A 22131-nucleotide genomic window follows, 5' to 3' on the forward strand; every position below is an offset into this window, starting at 1 on the left:
GGGGGGACGACACGACACCGATGCCACCAAGGCCGGGGTAGGGGGGCTCTGAGGATGACGATGGAGGACAAGAGGATGATGAAGGCTCTCCAAGGACATTGGGAGGGGAGGGGGGGGGGTTTCTCCATCCATGGCCAAGCCACCTCCATCCCTTCAAGCTTCTTCTTCGGCCTCTTCGCCGAAGTCCTCCTCTTCCTCGGCGGTGGCGTCTTGGTACTGTTGGTACTCGGAGACCAGGTCGTTCATGTTGCTCTCGGCCTCGGTGAACTCCATCTCGTCCATGCCCTCGCCCGTGTACCAATGGAGGAAGGCTTTGCGGCGGAACATGGCCGTGAACTGCTCCGAGATCCTCTTGAAGAGCTCTTGGATGGCCGTGCTGTTGCCGATGAAGGTGACGGCCATCTTGAGGCCGCGGGGGGGGATGTCGCACACGGCCGTCTTCACGTTGTTGGGGATCCACTCCACGAAGTAGGAGCTGTTCTTGTTCTGCACGTTCAACATCTGCTCGTCCACCTCCTTCATGGACATGCGGCCCCGGAACACGGCCGCCACCGTCAAGTACCGCCCGTGGCGCGGGTCGCACGCGGCCATCATGTTCTTGGCGTCGAAGACCTGTTGGGTGAGCTCCGGGACCGTCAAGGCCCGGTACTGTTGGCTCCCTCGGGACGTCAACGGAGCGAAGCCCGGCATGAAGAAGTGGAGCCGAGGGAACGGCACCATGTTGACGGCCAACTTGCGGAGGTCGGCGTTGAGCTGCCCGGGGAAGCGTAAGCAAGTGGTGACCCCGCTCATGGTGGCCGAGACGAGGTGGTTGAGGTCGCCGTAGGTCGGCGTGGTCAACTTGAGGGTGCGGAAGCAGATGTCGTAGAGGGCTTCGTTGTCGATGCAGTAGGTCTCATCCGTGTTCTCCACCAGCTGATGCACCGACAAGGTGGCGTTGTAGGGCTCCACCACCGTGTCGGACACCTTGGGCGAGGGCACCACGCTGAAGGTGTTCATGATGCGGTCGGGATATTCCTCGCGGATCTTGGAGATCAAGAGGGTGCCCATGCCGGAGCCCGTGCCCCCCCCCAAGGAATGGGTCAGTTGGAAGCCCTGGAGGCAATCGCAGCTCTCCGCTTCCTTCCGCACCACGTCCAGCACCGAATCCACCAGCTCGGCCCCTTCCGTGTAGTGGCCTTTGGCCCAGTTGTTGCCGGCACCGCTCTGACCTTGGGGGGGGGGGGGAACGACACACATGGGGGGGTCACCATCATCCTCCTCCCAACACCCCCAGCCCCATTTGAGGACCTTGGGAGCCCCCATCCCATTGCTGGGGGCCTTCAAAGCCAACCTTGACCCCCTCTATAGAGACCCTGAGCCCATCCTTGGGGTCTCCATCAACCGCCTTGAGGACCCCCCTTGGGTACCTCAGGGGCACCCACGTCCTACGCAAGCCTCATTAACCTAATGTGGGGCCCCACAACTCCTACGGGGACCCCAAAACCCAACTGGGGGGCACCACAAGAGACCATGGCCACCAAGAAGGGGACAACAGGGACCTCCTGCCCCGTTGTGCCAAGCACTTGAAGGGCATTAAGGAGGGATGTGTGAATGAGGAACCACTGCAGTGGGGGCCCACCACCCAACCCCATGGCGACGGCCACCCAATGAAGGCAATGGCCAAGGTGGGGACTCACCAAAAACAAAGTTGTCCGGCCTAAAGATCTGTCCAAAGGGTCCTGAGCGCACCGAGTCCATAGTCCCAGGCTCCAGGTCCACCATGATGGCCCTCGGCACATACTTCCCCCCTGGGGACAGCACCGTGTCACCAAGGTGGGGTGGGGATGGGGTGGTGATGGGCATATGATGGTGGGGACATGGTGATGGGGATATGGTGGTGATGGGGATATGATAGTGGGGACACGGTGGTGATGGGGACACAGTGATGGGGACATGATGGTGGGAACATGGTGGTGATGGGGATATGATGGTGGAGACACGGTGATGGGGATGTGGTGGTAAGGGGGACACGGTGGTGATGGGGACACGGTAATGGGGACGTGGTGGTGATGGGGACACCATGATGGGGATGTGATGGTAATGGGGATGTGGTGGTGGAGATATGGTGGGGACACAGCGGTGGTGGGGACATGGTGACAATGGGGTCACGGTGGTGATGAGATCATGGTGGTGATGGGGATATGATGGTGGGGACATGGTGGTGATGGGGACGTGGTGGTGATGGGGACATGGTGGTGATGGGGTCATCCTACCGGTGGCCTCATTGTAGTAGACACTGATGCGGTCAAGCTGGAGGTCACTGTCTCCATGGTAGGTGCCGGTGGGGTCGATGCCGTGTTCATCGCTGATCACCTCCCAAAACTGATTGGGGAGGGGGAAAGAAAGGGGAAGGGGGTGTCAATGAGGCCCCGCCCCCTTTCCTTTCCCCTCCAATGAGAGGAGAGGAACCAAGAAGGTTCCGCCCCTCGCCTTGCTCCCATAGGGGCTGGGGATGAATGGAGAGGGCTGTGATTTAAAAGGGGGTGGAGTTTAACGGGTAGGAGAAGCCCCATTGGCTGGGAGGGGTCGAGCTGTGGAAGCTGATTGGAGGAGCCAGACGAAGGGGTGGGAGAGTAGAAAAGGGGCGTGGCTTGGTCGCGTGGGCGTGACAAAAAGGCCGACCAATTGGGGGGGCGGAGCCCTCCGAGGGGGCGTGGCCTCGGTGGATGCAGGGAGGGCTTGGCCAAAGTAACGGGCGGGCGGGAAGCGGAAGCAGGGTTTGAATGGCGGCACCCCCAAAAAAGCCACTTTTTAGCCCAATTTTACCCTTTTCTGTCCCCAAATCCACCCCTCGTGAACGGGAAAGTGCCAAAATTGAGGGGTTTGGCCCCAAAATGTGCCCCTTGGGAGGCAGTGGAACCCCAACCCCCCCATTCAAGGTCATGGGGGGGGGGGGGCAGAGCCACGCCCTAAAGGTGAAAATGGGTCCAAACCCCCCAATTTTGGGGCTGACGGTGAAGAAATGGGTTTAAAAAGGCGATTTGGGTTAAAAAGCATCGTTTTGGAGACTGAAAATGTGTGTTTACGGGGGTTGAGGAAGGTTAAAGTGGTTCTTTTTGGTTGAAAACGGTGTTTTGGGGTGGAAAAGGGGAATTTTGTGACTCAAATGGTCACATTGGGACAAAAAAGTCTATTTGGGTAAGAAAAAAAACTAATTTTTGTGGGGAAAATGCCGTTTTAAGGCTATAAAATGCAGTTTGAGAACAAAAAGGTTTCCTTTCTGAGCTGAAAACAGGAAAAAACAGGAATTCTGGGGTTGGAAGAAGAGATTTTGGGGCTAAAAATGACTTTTTTGGGGGTTGGAAACCCCATTTCTGGGCAGAAATTTGGGGTCCAAAGCGCTCATTTGAGACGTTTTGTGGAACAAAGATCGTGTTCTGCGGCCGAAAGCCTCCATTGGGGGGGTGGCAAAGCTGCTTTGGAGACACAAAGGTGCTGTTTTGGGGCTGAAAACGTGGATTTTAGGTCAAACCCCATCACTTTCGAAGGGAAAGGTTCATTTTGAGTCAAAAACCACCCGTTTTGGGGCTAAAAACTACATTAAATGGGGAAAACCCCCACTGTGAAGCAGCACTAAAACCATTCCGGCGTGGAAAAGAGCCCGTTTCGGGGCCCAAATCACTAGTTTTGGGGCTCAAAGCATCATTTTGCATCAAAAAACAAGTTTAACAGTAAAAAAGTGTTAATTTTGGAGCAAAACGGCTAAATTTGGGGCAGAAAAGCTGCTTCTGGGAGCACAAAGATGCGATTCTTCAGCCGCAGCCCTCCATTTTGGGGCCGGATTCCTCCATTTTGGGGTGGGATCGCCCGGCTTTTAGCAGGAAAACCCCCTTTTGGGGCTGAAATAAACCCATTTTGGGGCCGAAAAGCTGCGGTTTGCTGCTCAAAAGGCCCTTTTGGGGCAAAAAATGCCCTTTTTGGGGGATGGGAAGATCCAGAGAACAAAGCTCTTCCTGGGCGGGGGGAAAAGCTCCATTTTGACGCTTTGGGGGGCAAAAAGACTTCTTTTAGCGCTAAAAAACCCCCATTTTGGGGCTTAAACCCATAATTTTGGGCAAAAAAAAGCTTCATTTCAAGGACAGAATCTCCTTTTTGGGGGCAAAAATGCGGATTTTAGGGCTCAACATCTCCTCATAGAGAACAAAGCTTCCTCCGTAGTTGCAAAGCCTCTATTGGGCACTGAAAACTCTCATTTTAAGGCTAAAACCCTCGATTTAGGGGCTAAAAAGCTTCCATCTGTTACCAACCCACCCCGTATTTTAAGGCTGTTCAAGAAAATCGCCATTTTGGGACAAAAGAATCGCGGTTTTGGGGCGAAAAAAGCCCATATTGGAGCTAAAAGAGCCCCCTGAGGGCCGGCACGCCCCTATTTGGGGATGCAAAGCTTCATTTTTGGCTTAGATCTACTTGGGTTTGGGTAGAAAACCCCCTTTTTTGGTTGCTGTGGGCGCCACGCCCAGGTTTTGGGGGCAAAACTTCATTTTGGGGGTATAAACCCTCATTTTAACGCCGAAAACGCCTGATTTTGGTCAAAATCCCTTTGGAAAGGGCGGAAAACGGCTTCGTTAAGGAAAAAAAAGGAGTAGGAAATGAAGCGAAAGGGCGGATTGATGCGGTTTTGGGGCAAAACCAGCGCACTTTGGGATTTTAAAGCACCGCCCGTGTGGGAAAACTCCCGTTTTGGGGCTAAACCCCGCCATTTTGGGGCATTACCGCCCCTTTGAGGGCTGAAAATTGGCGAACCGTGCCAGAAACTGACATTTTGGGGGAAGAATACCTTGAAACGGCGTTTTAGGGAGGAAAAGGCAGCGGTTTTGGGGTAAAAAAGAGGGGTTTTGGGGCAAAACCGGCGCTTTTTGAGGCTTAAAAGCCGCTTTCGGGCGCGCTCCCGAGGCGCGGCGGGAAACCGCCATTTTGAGCCGCGTGATAAGGGGGGGAGGCACGTTTTGAGGCCAAAAACCTCCATTTTGGGGCCGAACCGCTTCGCTTTTGGGGCAAAACCCGCTCTTTTCCGCTGACCCGGCGGGAAAGGCGCCGGTTTTGGGCTAAAATCGCCCCGATTCGGGTCCGCCTTTGTCTGGGCGAGGGGAGGGGCTTCTTAAAGGGGCCACGCCACAGTGGGAGGGATGAAGGGGGGGGCCCACCCCTCCGCCCCGCCGCAGCCCGCCCGCCCTTCACCTTGGCCCCGATCTGGTTGCCGCATTGTCCCGCTTGGATGTGGACGATCTCCCTCATGGTGGCGGTGCGCGGTGAAGGTACCGGAGCGGTGGGGCCCACCCGGTCGCGGACGGAGCTTGTCGGTGCAGCGGCCCCTTTAAGACCCGAGCGTCGAGCGCAGCGGCGGCGGCAGCAATGGCGGCTCCGGCGGCCCCGCGGCGCCTCATATAGACAAGGCGGTGCCGCCCGGCCCCGCTCTCCCATTGGCCAGCACCGCCCTCCCGCCGCGCTCCCATTGGACTGCGTCTCTTAGCACCGCCCCCTCCCATCGGAGGACCGCCCTCCGCCTCTCTTTACGGACGTGCGCGGCAGCCAATGGGGTGGCCGATGGGCGGTGAAGCGAGAAAGGGCTGGCCAATGGGGTGGGGGAGGCGGGGCTTGGGCTCCGATGGCGCGGGAGGGGTGAGCGATGGCGGCCATTGAGGAGGGCTGGGGGGTGCCGGGGCGGTTGGGGGGAGCCCATGGGGCACTTGGGGGTCATAGGGGGCAGATTGGGGCCATAGGGGGCAGTTTGGGGGGGTCCTTGGGGCAGTTTGGGGTCATAGGGGGCAGATTGGGGTCATAGGAGGCAGTTTAGGGGGGGTGGAGGGGTAGTTTGCGGCCTTGTGGGGCAGTTGGGGGCGTCCCTGGGGCAGTTGGGGGTCATATGGGGCAAATTGGGGTCATATGGGGCAGTTGGGGGTCATAAGGAGCAGATTGGGGTCATAAGGGGCAGTTGGGGGGGGTCAAGGGGCAGTTGAGGATCATATGGGGTAATTTGGGGTGTCCCTGGGGCAGTCGGGGGTCAAGTGGGGCAGATTGGGGTCATATGGGGCAGTTTAGGGTCATATGGGTTAGTTTTGGGTCCTATGGGGCAGTTGAGAGGGGGGGTGGAGGGGCAGTTTAGGGTCATATGGGTTAGTTTTGGGTCATATGGGGCCGATTGGGGTCCTATGGGGCAGTTGAGAGGGGGGTGGAGGGGCAGTTGGGGGTCATATGGGGCTGTTGGGGGGGGGTCCCTGGGGCATTTAGAAGCCAAGGGGGTATTTGGAGGGGTCCTTTAGCCACGGGGGGGTTGGGGGGGTGTGGATTGGGGGTGACTGGGGGCAGGAGGGGGGGCAATTGTTTCTATGGGGCAGTTGTTGTTGCTCCCCCAGACCATGCACCGAAAGCACCACCAAAGCCTCAGCACCGTGGGGGTCACCGGTAGGTCCTGAACCCCCCCCGTGTCGTCCCCCCCCATTCAAGTATTGGGGTGCCCTAAAGGCCCCCCCCCCAAGTAGCTGCGGCCTCCCTAGGGCAGGGACCAGCAGCAGCAGACCCAGATGTGCGCCCAGATGTTTGGAGCATCCGGAAGCGCTGCCGGAGCCCTGGGGGGGGGCGCCCGGCGGCCGAGCCCCCCCCCAGCCCGGATCCAGATGTGGGAGGCCCCAAAAGGCAGCGCCTGGGGGCCGCCAGCTCCCCGGATCCAGATGTTGAGGGGCCCGATAACGGAGGCTGGCTGCTGGTGGTGGACAGCGACACAGACGTGGAGGGCGAGGAGCCCCATCCAGATGTTGCAGCCCCTTCCAATGGCCACGATGCAGATGTGGAGGGGGCACCCCACGGCCCTGGGTACCAGCTGCTGGTGTTGGACAGTGATACAGATGTGGAGGAGGAGGAGGGGGGCCATCCAGATGTTGGCCCCCCCAGAGACCCAGCTGTGAAGGCCGAGCCCCCTGCTGGGGCTGCTGCTGGCGACAGCGATACAGATGTGGAGGGGGGCACCTCCGATCCAGATGTGGCGCCAGAGACCCCCCCTCTGCTAGGGCCAAGGCTCCAGGGGCTCTTGGTGGAGAGCGATACAGATGTGGAGGAGGACGGGGGCAGCCCAGATGTTGGCTCTGCTAAAATCCAGATGTGCCACAAGGAGCACGTCCTGGTGACGGAGACGCCCAAGCCAGATGTTGGGGGGCCCCAAGGGGTGGACACTGACACTGATGGGGAAGATGAGGACCTGACTCAGTGCTTCCTCCCCCCCTGGAAGCCCCCAGCGGTGGTGCTGGAGAGCCCGATTCCAGATGTTGGGGCCATGGTGAAGCCAGATGTTGGGACCGTGCCCCCCGATCCAGCTGTTTCCCCCGCCAGTAGCGACGGGGGGGAGGTGGCTCCAACGCCAGATGTTCGGCAGCTCCGGAGCCGCGTCCGGTTCCAGGCCTTCCCCCATCCAGATGTGGCGGGCAGCGGCGCCGAGACAGCCCCAAACAGCTGGAAAAGGGCCCCAAAACCCAGGAGCAGCAAAGGGGTGATCCCGAGCCACAGTGACGTAAACCCAGATGTGGCAGCCCCAAGTCCAGATGTGGCAAGCCATAATCCAGATGTGAAGGCCCCCGTTGCAGATGCGAGGGCCCCAAATCCAGATGTCAGGTCCCCGAATCCAGATGTGGTGACCCCAAATCCAGATGTGGCACCCCCAGATCCCCACCTGGTGGCACCGAATCCAGATGTTGGGGCCGAGGGACACGGTGGCAATAGCCCGACGATGGTTCCAGCTGTGCCAATGGACGCTTCCACCCCCAAATCCCCACATCTGGACTCGTGTTCCGGTGTCACCGATGGTGCTGATGGGACAGAGAGCGACAGCGATGGTAAGTGGGGGGGGGCCACCCCTCTGCCCCTCCTTTATGGGGTCCCTCCCAGATGTTGGGGTCCCCCCTCATGGTCTCTTCTTCCTCTACCCCATCCAGATGTTGACCTCTTCCTGGAGCCCACCCAGAGCTTCCTGCCTCCAGCAGACCAAGGTGGGTGCCCTGGACCCATAGGGGGGTACCCCCCTGTCCTATGGGGTCCCTCTGCACATGTGGGGGTCCCCCATGGTCCCGTGGGGGTCTCCATCACCAGATACTTGGGTCCTCTCCAATGTGACCCCCCCATACTTGGGTGTCCCCCCCTATACCTGTGTGTTCCCCCACACTCTCGGGGTACCCCCAATGGGTCTGGGTGCCCCCATAGATCCCTGGTTCACCCCCAAATGTCCCCCCCCAGGTTCACCCCAAGGTTGGGACCCCGAGGAGCCCACTCAGCTCTTCTGCCGCCCCCAAGAGGAGGAGGAAGAGGAGGAAGAGCCCCCCCCAACCCCCCCCCAGGCCCCCCCAAAGGAAGGGACCAAGGAGGAGGTGAGTGCGGAGGGGCTTTGCGTAAGCTCCGCCCCTCCGCATTGTGACGTCACAATCCCCGCATTATGATGTCACTGACACCCCCCACCCCATAGGGCCCCCGGCGCAGCCAGCGCCTGGCCAGGAGCCGAGTGGGTGGAGCGAAAGGGGGCGTGGCCTCGGAGGAGGTGGTGGGCGGGGCTCCCCTTGGCCCCGCCTCCTTGCGGCGCAGCCCCCGCCTCTTGGCGCGCCCCCTTGAGGAGCCACGCCCCCCACCGGCCAAGCCACGCCCCCGGCGGGCAGGGACTGGCCAATCACGGAGGAGAGCGCAGGTGGGTGGGGCCTGATGGGGGGGGGGGGCTAAAGGGTGGTGGGTGGGGCTAGTGTGTGGTGCGGGCATTGCTGATTGGTGGACAGCAGAGTGGAGGCGGGGCCTAATGCAATGGCTCCACCTCCCCAGGAGAAAAAGGAGGAGGCCATAGAGGTGGAGGCACCACAGCTCCGCCCCCGGCGCAGCCTTGGCTCCTCCCCCCCAAAGGTATTATGGGATGGGGAAGGGGGGTCAGGACCTTTGGGGGGTCCCCATTGTGTCCCCATTGTGACCTCATTGTGTCCCCACTGTCACCCCGTGGCAGTCCCATTGTGTCCCCATTGTGTCCTCATTATCACCCTATGGCAGCCCCATTGTGACCCCATCTTGTCCCCATTGTGTCCCAAGTGTCACCCCATGGCAGTCCCATTGTGTCCCCATTGTGTCCTCATTATCACCCTATGGCAGTCCCATTGTGTCCCCATTGTGACCCCATCTTGTTCCCATTGTGTCCCCATTGTGTCCTCATTATCACCCTATGGCAGCCCCATTGTGTCCCCATTGTGACCCCATCTTGTTCCCATTGTGTCCCCATTATCACCCCACGGCAGTCCCATTGTCTTCCTGTTGTGTCCCCATTGTATCCCCATTGTGTCCCCATTGTGTCCCCATTTTGTCCCCATTGTTTCCCCATTTTGTCCCCATTTTGTCCCCATTGTATCTCCATTTTGTCCCCATTGTTACCCCATTGTATCCCCATTGTGTCCCCATTGTATCCCCATTGTATCCACATCATATCCCCATTGTATCCCCATCATATCCCCATTGTGTCCCCATTGTATCCCCATTGTATCCCCATTGTGTCCCCCTTGTGTCCCCATTGTATCCCCATTGTGTCCCCATTGTATCCCCATTGTGTCCCCATTTTGTCCCCATTGTTTCCCCATTTTGTCCCCATTGTATCTCCATTTTGTCCCCATTGTTACCCCATTGTATCCCCATTGTATCCCCATTGTATCCCCATTGTATCCCCATCATATCCCCATTGTATCCCCATTGTATCCCCATCATATCCCCATCATATCCCCATTGTGTCCCCATTGTATCCCCATTGTGTCCCCATTGTGTCCCCAGGTTCTCTTCACCGGCCTGGTGGCCTCAGAGGCCATGGAGGCGGCCCTGGGCTCCCTGGGGGGGTCGGTGGCCACCTCGGTGTTCGACTGCACCCACCTGGTCACCGACCGCATCCGGCGCACCCTCAAGTTCCTGTGCGCGGTGGCGCGCGGCGTCCCCATCGTCACCCCCGAGTGGATCCATAAGGTCCTATGGGGGTCAGGGGGCACCTGGGGGCATGGGGGGACATGGGGGGCATTGGGGACGTGGTGGCCATTGGGGACAATGGGGGACCTTGAGGACATGGGGGACTTGGTGGCCACTGGGGACAATGGGGGACCCTGGGGACATGGGGTTCCTTGGGGACAATGGGAAGACCTTGGGGACATGGGGGCCCTTGGGGACAATGGGACGAGCTTGGGGTCATGGGGGCCCTTGGGGACAATGGGAAGACCTTGGGGTCATGGGGGCCCTTGGGGACAATGGGAAGACCTTGGGGACATGGGGGCCCTTGGAGACAATGGGAAGACCTTGGGGTCATGGTGGCCATTGGGGACAATGGGAAGACCTTGGGGACATGGGGGCCCTTGGGGACAATGGGAAGACCTTGGGGTCATGGTGGCCCTTGGGGACAATGGGAAGACCTTGGGGTCATGGTGGCCCTTGGGGACAACGGGAAGACCTTGGGGTCATGGTGGCCATTGGGGACAATGGGAAGACCTTGGGGACATGGGGGCCCTTGGGGACAATGGGAAGACCTTGGGGTCATGGTGGCCATTGGGGACAATGGGAAGACCTTGGGGTCATGGTGGCCATTGGGGACAATGGGAAGACCTTGGGGACATGGGGGCCCTTGGGGACAATGGGAAGACCTTGGGGACATGGTGGCCATTGGGGACAATGGGAAGACCTTGGGGACATGGTGGCCATTGGGGACAATGGGAAGACCTTGGGGACATGGTGGCCACTGGGGACAATGGGAAGACCTTGGACCTCTGGGAAGACCTTGGGGCCATGGGATGGGATCCTTGCATTCAGTGGGGACGGGGTGTCCCTGGGGGCCCCTACGGTGCCACCGCCTCGTCCCCGTTGTCCCCAGAGTGCCACCAGCGGCCGCATCCTGGCCCCCGGCCCCTTCCTGGTGCAGGACCCAGAGCAGGAGCAGCTCTTCGGCTTCAGCCTGGCCCAGGCCCTGCAGCGCGCCCGCCGCCACCCCCTGCTCCAGTGTGCCCAATGGGTCCCCATGGGTCCCTAATGGGTCCTAATGGTCCCCAATGGTCCCTAATGTCCCCAGTGATCCAGAGGTGCCCATTGGGTTTAAGGGGTCCCCATTGATGATGGGGGTCCCCATTGGGTTTGGGGGTGCCCATTGGGTTTAAGGGTTACCCACTGATGATGGGATCCCCATTGGGTTTAAAGGGTGCCCGTTGGGTTTAAGGGATGCCCATTGGATTTACGGGGTACCCACTGATGATGGGGGTCTCCATTGGGTTTAAGGGTTACCCATTGGGTTTAAGGGGCACCCACTGATGATGGGGGTCTCCAGTGGTCCCCAGTGGTCCCCAATGGGTCCCCATTGAGGACTCAATGCTGGACACGTCACCCAATGGCCTCATGGTGGGCGCCATTGACTTGGTCCCATCGGGGTCGCCTCTCAAGTGGCCTCGTCCCCATTGTCCCCCATTGTCCCCTTTGTCCCCCATTGTCCCCATTGTCCCCCATTGTCCCCTCAGGGCTATGAGATCCACGTCACCCCCAGCGTCCGCCCCGAGCCCGAGCACATGAAGGACATCATCACCTGCAGCGGGGGCACCTTCCTGCCCACCATGCCCAGCACCTATAGGGTGAGGGGCCAGCAATGGGGCAGGGGCCCCCAAAGCCACCAGGGAGGGGATGAAATGGGGTCCCCCAAGCCTTTTGGGGGGGATCTGGGTGGTCCCAATGAGGGTTGGGGGGGGGGGGGCCTGGGGGATGTGGGGGGGGGGTCACAGGGGTCTTGGAGGATCCCCATTGGCATTGGGGGATCCCACTGAGGTTGGGGTCTGCCTTGGGTTGAAGGGATGCCCATTGGGTTTAAGGGTGCCCATTGAGGTTGGGGGTGCCCCTTGGTGCCAAGGGTGTCCATTGGGTTTAAGGGGTGCCAATTGATGTTGGGGTCTCCATTGGGTCTAAGGGGTCTCCACTGGGTTTAAGGGGTGCCCACTGATGTTGGGGTCTCCATTGGGTTTAAGGGGTGCCCATTGATGTTGGGGGTCTCCATTGGGTTTAAGGGGTGCCCATTGATGTTGGGGGGCTCCATTGGGTTTAAGGGGTGCCCATTGATGATGGAGTTCTCCATTGGGTTTAAGGAGTACCCATTGATGTTGGGGTCTCCACTGGGTTTAAGGGGTGCCCATTGGGTGTAAGGGGTACCCATTGATGTTGGAGGTCTCCATTGGGTTTAAGGGGTACCCATTGATGATGGAGGTCTCCATTGGGTTTAAGGGGTGCCCATTGGGTATGGGGGTCCCCATTGTGTTTAATGGGTCCCCATTGTGTTTAAGGGTTGCCCATTGGTGATGAGTGTCTCCATTGGGTTTAAGGGGTGCCCATTGGGTATGGGGGTCCCCATTGTGTTTAATGGGTCCCCATTGTGTTTAAGGGTTGCCCATTGGTGATGAGTGTCTCCATTGGGTTTAAGGGGTGCCCATTGGGTATGGGGGTGCCCATTGTGTTTAAGGGGTGCCCATTGGTGATGAGTGTCTCCATTGGGTTTAAGGGGTGCCCATTGTGTTTAAGGGGTCCCCATTGTGTTTAAGGGGTGCCCATTGTGTTTAAGGGGTCCCCATTGTGTTTAAGGGGTGCCCATTGTGTTTAAGGGGTGCCCATTGCCATCAGTGGCTGCTGTACCCCCCCTCACCCCCATTTCCCCCTCCAGCCCCGGCGCGTGGTCGTGTCCTGCCCTGCGGACGCGTGGTGCTGGGCCCCGGCGCTGAGCTCCCGCCTGCCCTTGGCCTCCCCGGAGCTGCTGCTCACGGGGCTCCTGCGGCAGCGCCTGCAGCTCCAGCCCTTCCTCCTGCCCCCCCCCACCGAGACCCCCCCCCCACGCAACCGGGGCCCCCCCAGGACCCGGCGGCGCCCGGTGGGGCCCCCCCAATAAAGAGCAGCACCAAAAGAGGCTGATTTTGGGGGGGGGGGGGGATTGGGGGTGTCCCCTCTATGGGGTGGGAGATACCAATTTAACCCCCTTGGGGGGGGAATATGGGGGGGGCGAGGCCATTTATACCCCTTGGAGCCCAGATTTACCCTGTCAGGATCCCATTTACCCACTCAGGACCCAGATTTACCCTGTCAGGGCCCCATTTACCCACTCAGGACCCACATTTGCCCCCTCAGGACACCATTTACCCCCTCAAGACCTATATTCACCCCCGCAGCACCCCATTTACCCCCTCAGGACCTGTATTTATCCCCTCAGGACCTCATTTATCCCCCTCGGAGCCCATATTTACCCTTTCAGGACCCCATTTACCCCCTCTAGACCCAGATTTACCCCTTCAAGACCCCATTTACCCCCTCAGGACCCCATTTACCCCCTCAGGACCTCATTTATCCCGCTTGGAGCCCATATTTACCCTTTCAGGACCCCATTTACCCCCTCTAGACCCAGATTTACCCCTTCAAGACCCCATTTACCCCCTCAGGACCCTAATTTACCCCCCTCAGGACCCCATTTACCCCCTCAGGACCCAGATTTGCCCCATTGGAGCCCAGATTTACCCTTTCAGGACCCAGATTTATCCTTTCAGGACCCAGATTTATCCTTTCAGGACCCCATTTACCCCCTTAGGGCTCCATTCACTCCCTATATCCCCCTCCCAGCATCCCATTGGCCAGCGAGGAGGCGGGACCTCCGCACCGCCGCCTCTCATTGGCTGCCGGTTTCCCGCGGCTGGGGCTTGGGGGGCGGGCTCTTGGCTCGGCTCTGCGCGCTGATTGGCGGAGCGGGAGGGGGGGGGCGGGCAGAGGAGGCGGAGCGTTCCCGGCGTGCACCGCGCGACGGTTGGGGTACTGGGAGGTACTGGGAGCATCAATGGGGGCAATGGGAGCATCAATGGGGGGTAATGGGGGACAATGAAAGCATCAATGGGGGTAATGGGAGCATTAATTGGGGGGTAATGGGAGCATCAATGGGGAGGTAATGGGGGGCAATGGGAGCATCAATGGGGGGTAATGAGGGGCAATGGGAGCATCAATGGGGGTAATGGGAGTAATGGAAGCATCAATGGGGAGTAATGGGGGGCAATGGGAGCATCAATGGGGGGTAATGGGAGTAATGGAAGCATCAATGGGGAGTAATGGGGGGCAATGGGAGTAATGGGAGCATCAATGGGGGTAATGGGAGCGTCAGTGGGGAGTAATGGGGGGCAATGAGAACATCAATGGGGGGTAATGGGAGCATCAATGGGGCAATGGGAGCAATGGGAGCATCGATGAGGGTGTAATAGGGGGCAATGGGAGCATCAATGGGGGTAATTGGAGCATCAGTGGGGGGTAATGGGGGGCAATGGGAGCATCAATGGGGGTAATGGGAGTAATGGAAGCATCAATGGGGAGTAATGGGGGGCAATGGGAGTAATGGGAGCATCAATGGGGGTACTGGGAGCATCAATGGGGGTAATGGGAGCATCAGTGGAGGGTAATGGGGGGCAATGGGAGTAATGGGAGCATCACTGGGGGGTACTGGGAGTTACTGGGGCTCTTACTGGTCCTTACTGGGATTTAGGTGCCACCAATGGCCGAGCAGCCATCAGCGACTGGTGAGACCCTTCCCCCCCTCATAATGTGGGGGTCCCCCCACAGACACCCCCCCCATGATATGGTTCCTTCCACCTCCCCCCCCCCCCAGGTCTCATCCCCCCATCCCACTTCATGCTCCGCCCCCCCGGGCCCAACACCAGGTAAGGACCCCCCCATTGCTCCCAGTTACCCCCATTGCTCCCAGTTACCCCCAGGGCCTGGCTCCCCTTTGGCAGGACCCTGGAGGCGGAGCTTGAGGCCGAAAGGAGGCGGAGCCAAGCTCTGGAGGCGGAGCTTGAAGCTGAAAGGAGGCGGAGCCAAGCCCTAGGGGCAGAGCTTGAGGCCGAAAGGAAGCGGAGCCAAGCCCTGGAGGCGGAGCTTGAGGCCGAAAGGAGGCGGAGCCAAGACCAGGGGGCGGAGCCTATTGGAGGGCAGCCCCAGGAGGTGAGCACAGGCCTCATGGGGTCCCAATGGGGTCCCAATGGGGTCCCAATGAGGTCCCAATGGGGTCCCAATGAGGTCCTAATGGGGTCCCAATGAGGTCCCAACGGGGTCCCAACGAGGTCCCAATGAGGTCCCAATGAAGTCCCAATGGGGTCCCAATGAGGTCCCAGTGGGGTCCCAATGAGGTCCTAATGGGGTCCCAATGAGGTCCCAATGAGGTCCCAGTGGGGTCCCAATGAGGTCCCAATGGGGTCCTAATGGGGTCCCAATGAGGTCCCAGTGGGGTCCCAATGGGGTCCCAATGAGGTCCCAATGGGGTCCCAATGAGGTCCTAATGGGGTCCCAATGAGGTCCCAGTGGGGTCCCAATGGGGTCCCAATGAGGTCCCAATGGGGTCCCAATGAGGTCCCAGTGGGGTCCCAATGAGGTCCCAATGGGGTCCTAATGGGGTCCCAATGAGGTCCCAGTGGGGTCCCAATGGGGTCCCAATGAGGTCCCAATGGGGTCCCAATGGGGTCCCAATGAGGTCCCAATGAGGTCCCAATGAGGTCCCCCATTCCCCCCCAGTGCCAGGCCCAGTTCCTGCTCCAGGCCCGGCTCAGCGCCATGGGTCACATCCTGGCCCTGCAGGAGAAGGAGCTGAACCGTGAGGTAGGGGCTTGGGGGGCACATGGGGGGCTTGGGGTGCTATAGGGTGGCCCTGGTGGGGGGGGGAGGTTGGGTGCCATAGGATGCCCTTGAGGTGGGGTTTGGGTGTATAGGGTGCTCCTGGGGGAAGTTTGGGGTGCTATAGGGTGCCCCTTGGGGGAGTTTGGGGTGTTATAGGGTGCCCATTGCGGGGGGGTTAGAGTGCCAGAGGTGGCCTCTCTTGGGGGTTGGGTGCCATAGGGTGCCAATGGGGGGGGGGGGAGGGTTGGGTGCTATTGGGTGCCCCTGAGTGGGGGGGGGTGTGGGTGCTATAGGGTGCCCCTGGAGGAGGGTTTGGATGCTATAGGGTGCCAATGGGGGGGTGGGTTTGGGTGCTATAGGGTTTCCCTGGAGGAGGGTTTGGGTGCTCTAGGGTGCCAATGGGGGGGGGGGTGGTTTGGGTGCTATAGGGTTTCCCTGGAGGAGGGTTTGGGTGCTCTAGGGTGCCAATGGGGGGGTGGTTTGGGTGCTATAGGGTTTCCCTGGAGGAGGGTTTGGGTGCTCTAGGGTGCCAATGGGGGGGGTGGTTTGGGTGCTATAGGGTTTCCCTGGAGGAGGGTTTGGGTGCTCTAGGGTGCCAATGGGGGGGTGGTTTGGGTGCTATAGGGTTTCCCTGGAGGAAGGTTTGGGTGCTCTAGGGTGCCAATGGGGGGGGGTGTTTTGGGTGCTATAGGGTTTCCCTGGAGGAGGGTTTGGGGTGCTCTAGGGTGCCAATGGGGGGGTGGTTTGGGTGCTATAGGGTGCCCCCCTGTGCCCCCCAGCTGCCCCCCCCAGGGGTGCCGTTGGCCGTGGCCCCCCCCCGTCTGCGCCTGCTCTTGGGGTGCTGGAGGGAGAAGGTCTTCGCGCTCCTGGTGCAGCTGCGGGTGCAGGAGGAGCTGCAGCGGGTGCTGAGCGCACAGGTGGGTGCTGGGCACCCCTGTCCCCTATGGGTCCCATGGAGGGGGGGGGGGCTCAGGACCCATATGTGGGGTGCTGGGGACCCATAGGTGGGCAGCCTGGGGGCTGCGGTGGCTGCGGGGACCCGGAGGGTGACGCGGTTGGAGCTGAGGCTGAAGGAGAGGATGGAGAGAGGAGAAGAGCAGAGACAGGAAAACCAGGTGAGGGAATAGGGATATGGGAATGGGATTGGGATGTGGGGTATGGGGTATATGGGGTATGGGGTATGGGATATGGGGTATATGAGATATGGGATATATGGGGATATGGGGTATGGGGTATATGGGATAAGGGGTATGGGGTATATGGGGTATGGGATATATGGGATATGGGGTATGGGGTATATGGGATAAAGGGTATGGGGTATATGGGGTATGGGGTATATGGGGAATGGGATATGGGGTATATGGGATACGGGTTATGGGGACACGTGTAGGAACACGGTGCCCCTTGTCACAGCGCCTGGTGCAGGAGGTGACCCAGCAGCAGGCACGGGCAGAGGCGGCTGAGGAGGCACTGGGGGAACTGGCCCGGGCAGCTGCCAGGTACTGGGGGCACTGGGGTGATGCTGACCCCATATCCCATACCCCATATACCCCATATCCCATATACCCCATATCCCACACCCCATACCCCATATCCCACACCCCATATCCCATACCCCATATCCCATATACCCCATACCCCACATCCCATATACCCCATATCCCATATCCCATACCCCATATCCCACACCCCATACCCCATATCCCATACCCCATATCCCATACCCCATATCCCATATCCCATATACCCCATATCCCATATACCCCATACCCCACATCCCATATACCCCATACCCCATACCCCATACCCCATATCCCATACCCCATACCCCATATCCCACACCCCATATCCCATACCCCATTCCCTGTGGTGTCCCCAGGCTCGCCAGGGTGCTGGCAGCGCACGAGACCGCGGTGGCTGCAGCCACCAGGACCATGGACACCCTCAGCACCCGCCTGCGCCCGGGCAGGGCAGAGGCTCCGGGTGCTGCAGGGTATGGATAGGGGTCACCCCTTGTGTCGCCTCCAGGCCCCCCCCCATGAGGACAGGATGGGCCCCCCCCCCAGCAGAGGTAGGTCCCATCCCATTCCCCCCCCATGTCTCCCCATTGACCCGTCATGGGTCCCCCCCATGTCTCCCCATTGACCCCTCATGGGTCCCCCCCATGTCTCCCCATTGACCCCTCATGGGTCCCCCCCATGTCTCCCCATTGACCCCTCATGGGTCCCCCCCCATGTCTCCCCATTGACCCCTCATGGGTCCCCACCCATGTCTCCCCATTGACCCCTCATGGGTCCCCCCCATGTCTCCCCATTGACCCCTCATGGGTCCCCCCCCATGTCTCCCCATTGACCCCTCATGGGTCCCCCCCCATGTCTCCCCATTGACCCCTCATGGGTCCCCCCCCATGTCTCCCCGTTGACCCCCCATGGGTCCCCCTCCCATGTCTCCCATTGACCCCTCATGGGTCCCCACCCATGTCTCCCCATTGACCCCCCATGGGTCCCCCCCGTGTCCCCTCAGCTGCGCTGGGCTCCCTGGTGACGCAGCTGCAGGCTCTGGTGCCTCCATCCTTGGGGACAACGGGGACCCCCCTGACCCGGTGAGTCCCCCCCCCAGCCCTGCAGTGGGGGTCCCACCAGTCTGGACCAGTAAGGCACTGGTGGGACCCTGTGTGTCCTCCTCCTGCCAGTTTATCCCAGTCACTTCCTGCTTCTCCCCATCCCGACGCCCAAACTCTTTTTATTTCCTTTCTTTTTTTACAGCTTTGCCCTTTTTGGCCTCTTTTTAACCCAATTAAAGCTCGTGGTTTGACATCACCGCCTCCTCTTGGCGCGGCGGGCGGCACAAGGACCCGGGCTCCGCTCTACCCCCCGCCCCGCGCGCCCCAATTGGCCGCCGCCCTCCCCGCTCCGCGCGCTGATTGGCCGATGGCGAAGCCGTGATTCCGCCGAGCCCCGAGCCTTAAAGGGCCCGAGCCCCGTTGCCCGTTCACTCGCAAGCCCAGCAGCCCGCTGCCCAACGCGGCCCCTGGCACAGCGGCCGGTGCTTATCGAGCCCGCTCGCAGGCGGAAACGGGTCCCGCAGCGCTCGCAGGCCCGCCCGGCCCCGTCGTGGGTCTTCATGTGCTCCGTCAAGTGATGCTTGAGCTTGAAACGCTTATGGCAGGCGCCGCAGGAGAAGGCCGCAGGGCTGAAGGTGAGCATGATGTGCCGGTCCCGCTTGGGCTTGACGGCAAAGCGCTTCCCGCACAAGCAACCGAAGCGTTTCCCATCCGGAGCCGCTCCCAGCTCACCGGCGCGTGCAGGGGCGGAGCCGGCCCAGGATCTCGTTGCCGTGCAGGTCCACGGGCTTCCAAGAGGGCTTGGTTGAAAGATGGAGGCGGCGGCGGCGGCGGTGGTGGCGGTGGTGGCGGTGGTGGTGGTGGTGGTGGTCACCAGCGCGGTGTTCGTGGTACCCGAGCCCGGCGGAGGATGCGGCTCAGCACGGATGCAGGCTCGGTGGCTTCGCCGGCTTCTTGCTTGATGTAGAAGACTTTAGGGGGGTCGTGGGTGTCTCTGGGCGCTCCGTCCTCTTCTCCTCCTCCTCCTCTTCCTCCAGCACGATCTGGAGGGCGTCAGCGGCACGATGGGCGCCGTCTTCATCCTCCTCTTCCTCCTCTTCCTCCTCCTCCTCCTCCTGCACGCAGATCTTGAGGACCTCCTCGCCCGCCTCCTTGGGCCATGGAGGGGAGGAAGGCCCATCCGCAGCACGGCTGGTCCAGGATGATGCCAAAGCCCCATCACCATGGGTGACGCATTGAGGCCCATCCCCAGCACGGCTGGCCCAGGGCGATGCCAAAGCCCCGTCACATGGGTGACACATGAAGCCCCATCTCCATCACGGGTGACGCGGGAAGATCCATCTCCACCATGAGTGGTCCAGGACGATGCCGAAGCCCCGTCTCTACCACGGACAACACACGAAGCCCCATCTCCAGCACGTTGGTCCAGGACGATGCTGAAGCCCCATCTCCACCATGGCTGATACACAAGCCCCATCTCCACCGTGGGTGAGGCAGGAAGATCCATCTCCACCATGGGTCATGCATGAAGCCCCATCTCCACCACGGTTGGTCCAGGACGATGCCGAAGCCCCATCTCCGCCATGGGTCATGCACGAAGCCCCATCTCCACCATGGGTCATGCATGAAGCCCCATCTCCACCACGGTTGGTCCAGGACGATGCCGAAGTCCCATCTCCACCATGGGTACCGCACAAAGCCGCAGCTTCCCCCCACGACCACCGGATGCCGACGAGGCCGAGGCCGCCGCCGCTGCCCCCCACCGGCACCCCGTCCCCCCTCCATCTCCCGGAAGGATCTCGGAGCACTGATCCACCACGTGCCACATCTGGAGCCCGCTGGCCACCAAGAGATGCCCGGGCAGGGCATCCAGCACCAAACTCAACCGCCCGGAGTAGATGAGGTGCAAGAGCCCTTCGAAGCATCGGGGTCGATGGCGGGGGGCAAAAGCAACCGGGCCCCATCCTGCAGCAGGAGCTTGTCATGGAAGAAGGGGGACGCGGCGGCCAGGACGCTCTTATGGGCCGGGAAGACGCGGCCGCCGACGTGGACGTGGACGTCGCAGAACTTGCCCCTCCAGGCGCAGGAGGTTGAGGGACTCGAGCAGCGAGGCCGCGTGCTGCGGGAAGGAGATCTGCACCCGGCCCCCCATCCGGCACGGCCCTGCTTGGGGGGGGGGAACGACAGCACCCATGGGGTTCACTGCTGCCCCATGGGGCCTGATTGCCCCTTGAGGATTGCCAATAGCCCCATGGGGGCCCCCGATAGCCCCTTGGGGTCTCCAGTAGCACCTTGAGGGTCTCCAATAGCACCTAGAGAGGTCCCTATAGTGGCAGGGGGGTCCCTGATAGCATCTAGAGGGGCACAATAGCGCCTTGAGAGTCCCAATAGCACCTTGAGTATCACCAGTAGCACCTTGAGCAGTCCCTATTACCCACATGTGCCCCTATAGCCCCTTGGTGGTCCCCAATAGCACCTTGAGGGGTCCCTAGTACCCGACATAGGGCCCTATAGCCTCTTGGTAGTCCCCAATAGCACCTTGAGGAGTCCCTAGTACCCCACATAGGGCCCTATAGCCCTTGAGGGCCCCAATAGCACCTTGAGGGTCCCTAATAGCCCCATGTGGGCCCCAATACCCCTTGAGGGGCCTCCAGTAGCACCTTGAGGGATACCTATAATGCCAGGGGGGTCCCCAATAGCCCCATGGGGTCCCCAATAGCACCTTGAGGGATGCTATAGACCCAGGGGGGTCCCTATTACACTACATGGGCCCCTACAGCAACTTGAGGATCAGCAATAGCACCTAGAGGGGTCCATATAGCACCTTGAGGGTTCCTATGGCACATTGAGTGTTGCCAATAGCGTCGAGGGTTCAAATAGTCCCTTGACGGGTCCCCACAGCCCCGGGGGGTCACTATACCCTCATAGGTCCCTATAGCCCCTTGAAGATCCCTATTGCCCGCAGGGTGCCCGTATACCCCCTTGACAGGTCCCTATAGCCCCGGAGGGGTCCTATCACCCCACATTTGGCCCTATAGACCCTTATGTGCCCCTATAGCCATGGGGATCCCCCACACCCCCTTCACCCCCAACCCGAAAGCCCCGATTCGCCCCATCCGCGTCCCGCGCTCACCCCGGGCGCCTCCGAACGGTAACGTCACCAGCGAAGCTCCGCCCACCCCCAATACGTATATGTTGACGGAGGAGGAAAGACCAAACCCACCCCCCCCCAAAACCACTGCGGTTGGTACGGCCCGACCAAGATTTAGGGGGAGCGGTCGAAACAAAGCGCTACCGGATGCGTTGGCAGGACCAGAAACGAACACAAACCTACCCCAAACGCATTTAAACCTGGCCCTAAAACTAACCATAACCCTAACCATAATTGTAATGCTAAACTTAATCTTAACCCTACCCTTAACCCTAAACCTAACATTATCCCTATCCTTAACCCTAACACTAACTTTAACACTAACCTTAACCTTAAATGCTAACCCTAAACTTATCCCTAACCCTAACCCTCACCTTAACCTTAACCCTAGCCCTAATCTACCCTTAACATTAACCCTAACCTTGACCTTAACCCTAACCCTGACCTTAACCCAAACCCTAAACTTAGCCTTAACCTTAATCCAAACCTTAACCTAAACCCTAAACTTAAACTTAACCCTAACCCTAACCTTAAACTTTAGCCTTAACACTAACCCAAACCTTAGCCTTAACCTTAACCCTAACCTAACCTTAGCCTTAACCTTAACCCTAAACTTAACCTTAACCCTAACCTTAACCTTAAACTTTAGCCTTAACCCTAACCCTAACCTTAACCTTACCCTTAACCCTAACCTTAACCTTAACCCTAACCCTAACCCTAACCTTAGCCA

General features: G+C 59.9%; 4 protein-coding genes across 4 annotated transcripts; 2 read left to right on the forward strand and 2 right to left on the reverse strand.

Moving 5' to 3' along the window:
* Window positions 1-107: 107 nt before the first annotated feature.
* TUBB (tubulin beta class I) lies at window positions 108-5412 on the reverse strand. The gene is made up of 4 exons (XM_061444318.1): window positions 5221-5412; window positions 2256-2364; window positions 1680-1790; window positions 108-1211 (listed from the first exon to the last, which is right to left on the reverse strand). The coding sequence occupies exons 1-4, from the start codon at window positions 5275-5277 to the stop codon at window positions 154-156; spliced, it is 1335 nt and encodes a 444-aa protein (XP_061300302.1). The 5' UTR covers window positions 5278-5412; the 3' UTR covers window positions 108-153.
* A 941-nt stretch (window positions 5413-6353) lies between these two features.
* MDC1 (mediator of DNA damage checkpoint 1) lies at window positions 6354-12957 on the forward strand. The gene is made up of 10 exons (XM_061444325.1): window positions 6354-6444; window positions 6537-7865; window positions 7965-8018; window positions 8263-8393; window positions 8489-8704; window positions 8833-8910; window positions 9817-10002; window positions 10895-11032; window positions 11529-11639; window positions 12713-12957. Exons 1-10 carry the CDS (start codon window positions 6369-6371, stop codon window positions 12932-12934), a joined length of 2541 nt encoding a protein of 846 aa, XP_061300309.1. The 5' UTR covers window positions 6354-6368; the 3' UTR covers window positions 12935-12957.
* A 1207-nt stretch (window positions 12958-14164) lies between these two features.
* LOC133264380 (coiled-coil alpha-helical rod protein 1-like) lies at window positions 14165-17690 on the forward strand. The gene is made up of 9 exons (XM_061444326.1): window positions 14165-14191; window positions 14561-14594; window positions 14684-14735; window positions 14811-15018; window positions 15592-15669; window positions 16467-16604; window positions 16692-16802; window positions 17101-17186; window positions 17567-17690. Exons 2-9 carry the CDS (start codon window positions 14570-14572, stop codon window positions 17688-17690), a joined length of 822 nt encoding a protein of 273 aa, XP_061300310.1. The 5' UTR covers window positions 14165-14191; window positions 14561-14569.
* A 988-nt stretch (window positions 17691-18678) lies between these two features.
* ZBTB9 (zinc finger and BTB domain containing 9) lies at window positions 18679-20402 on the reverse strand. Its single transcript, XM_061444319.1, is given in 13 exon segments — window positions 18679-18749; window positions 18752-18979; window positions 18982-19002; window positions 19005-19061; window positions 19106-19159; window positions 19162-19264; window positions 19267-19459; window positions 19558-19682; window positions 19685-19719; window positions 19722-19917; window positions 19956-20173; window positions 20176-20323; window positions 20325-20402. Coding segments are annotated over 13 exon segments (1527 nt in total).
* Between the last annotated feature and the right edge of the window lie 1729 nt (window positions 20403-22131).

Source organism: Pezoporus flaviventris, unplaced genomic scaffold (assembly GCF_033815535.1).
Source record: "Pezoporus flaviventris isolate CSIRO_AGI_PZ_B2104156 unplaced genomic scaffold, CSIRO_AGI_Pfla_v1 ptg000799l, whole genome shotgun sequence".
NCBI classification, from domain to species: Eukaryota; Metazoa; Chordata; class Aves; order Psittaciformes; family Psittacidae; genus Pezoporus; species Pezoporus flaviventris.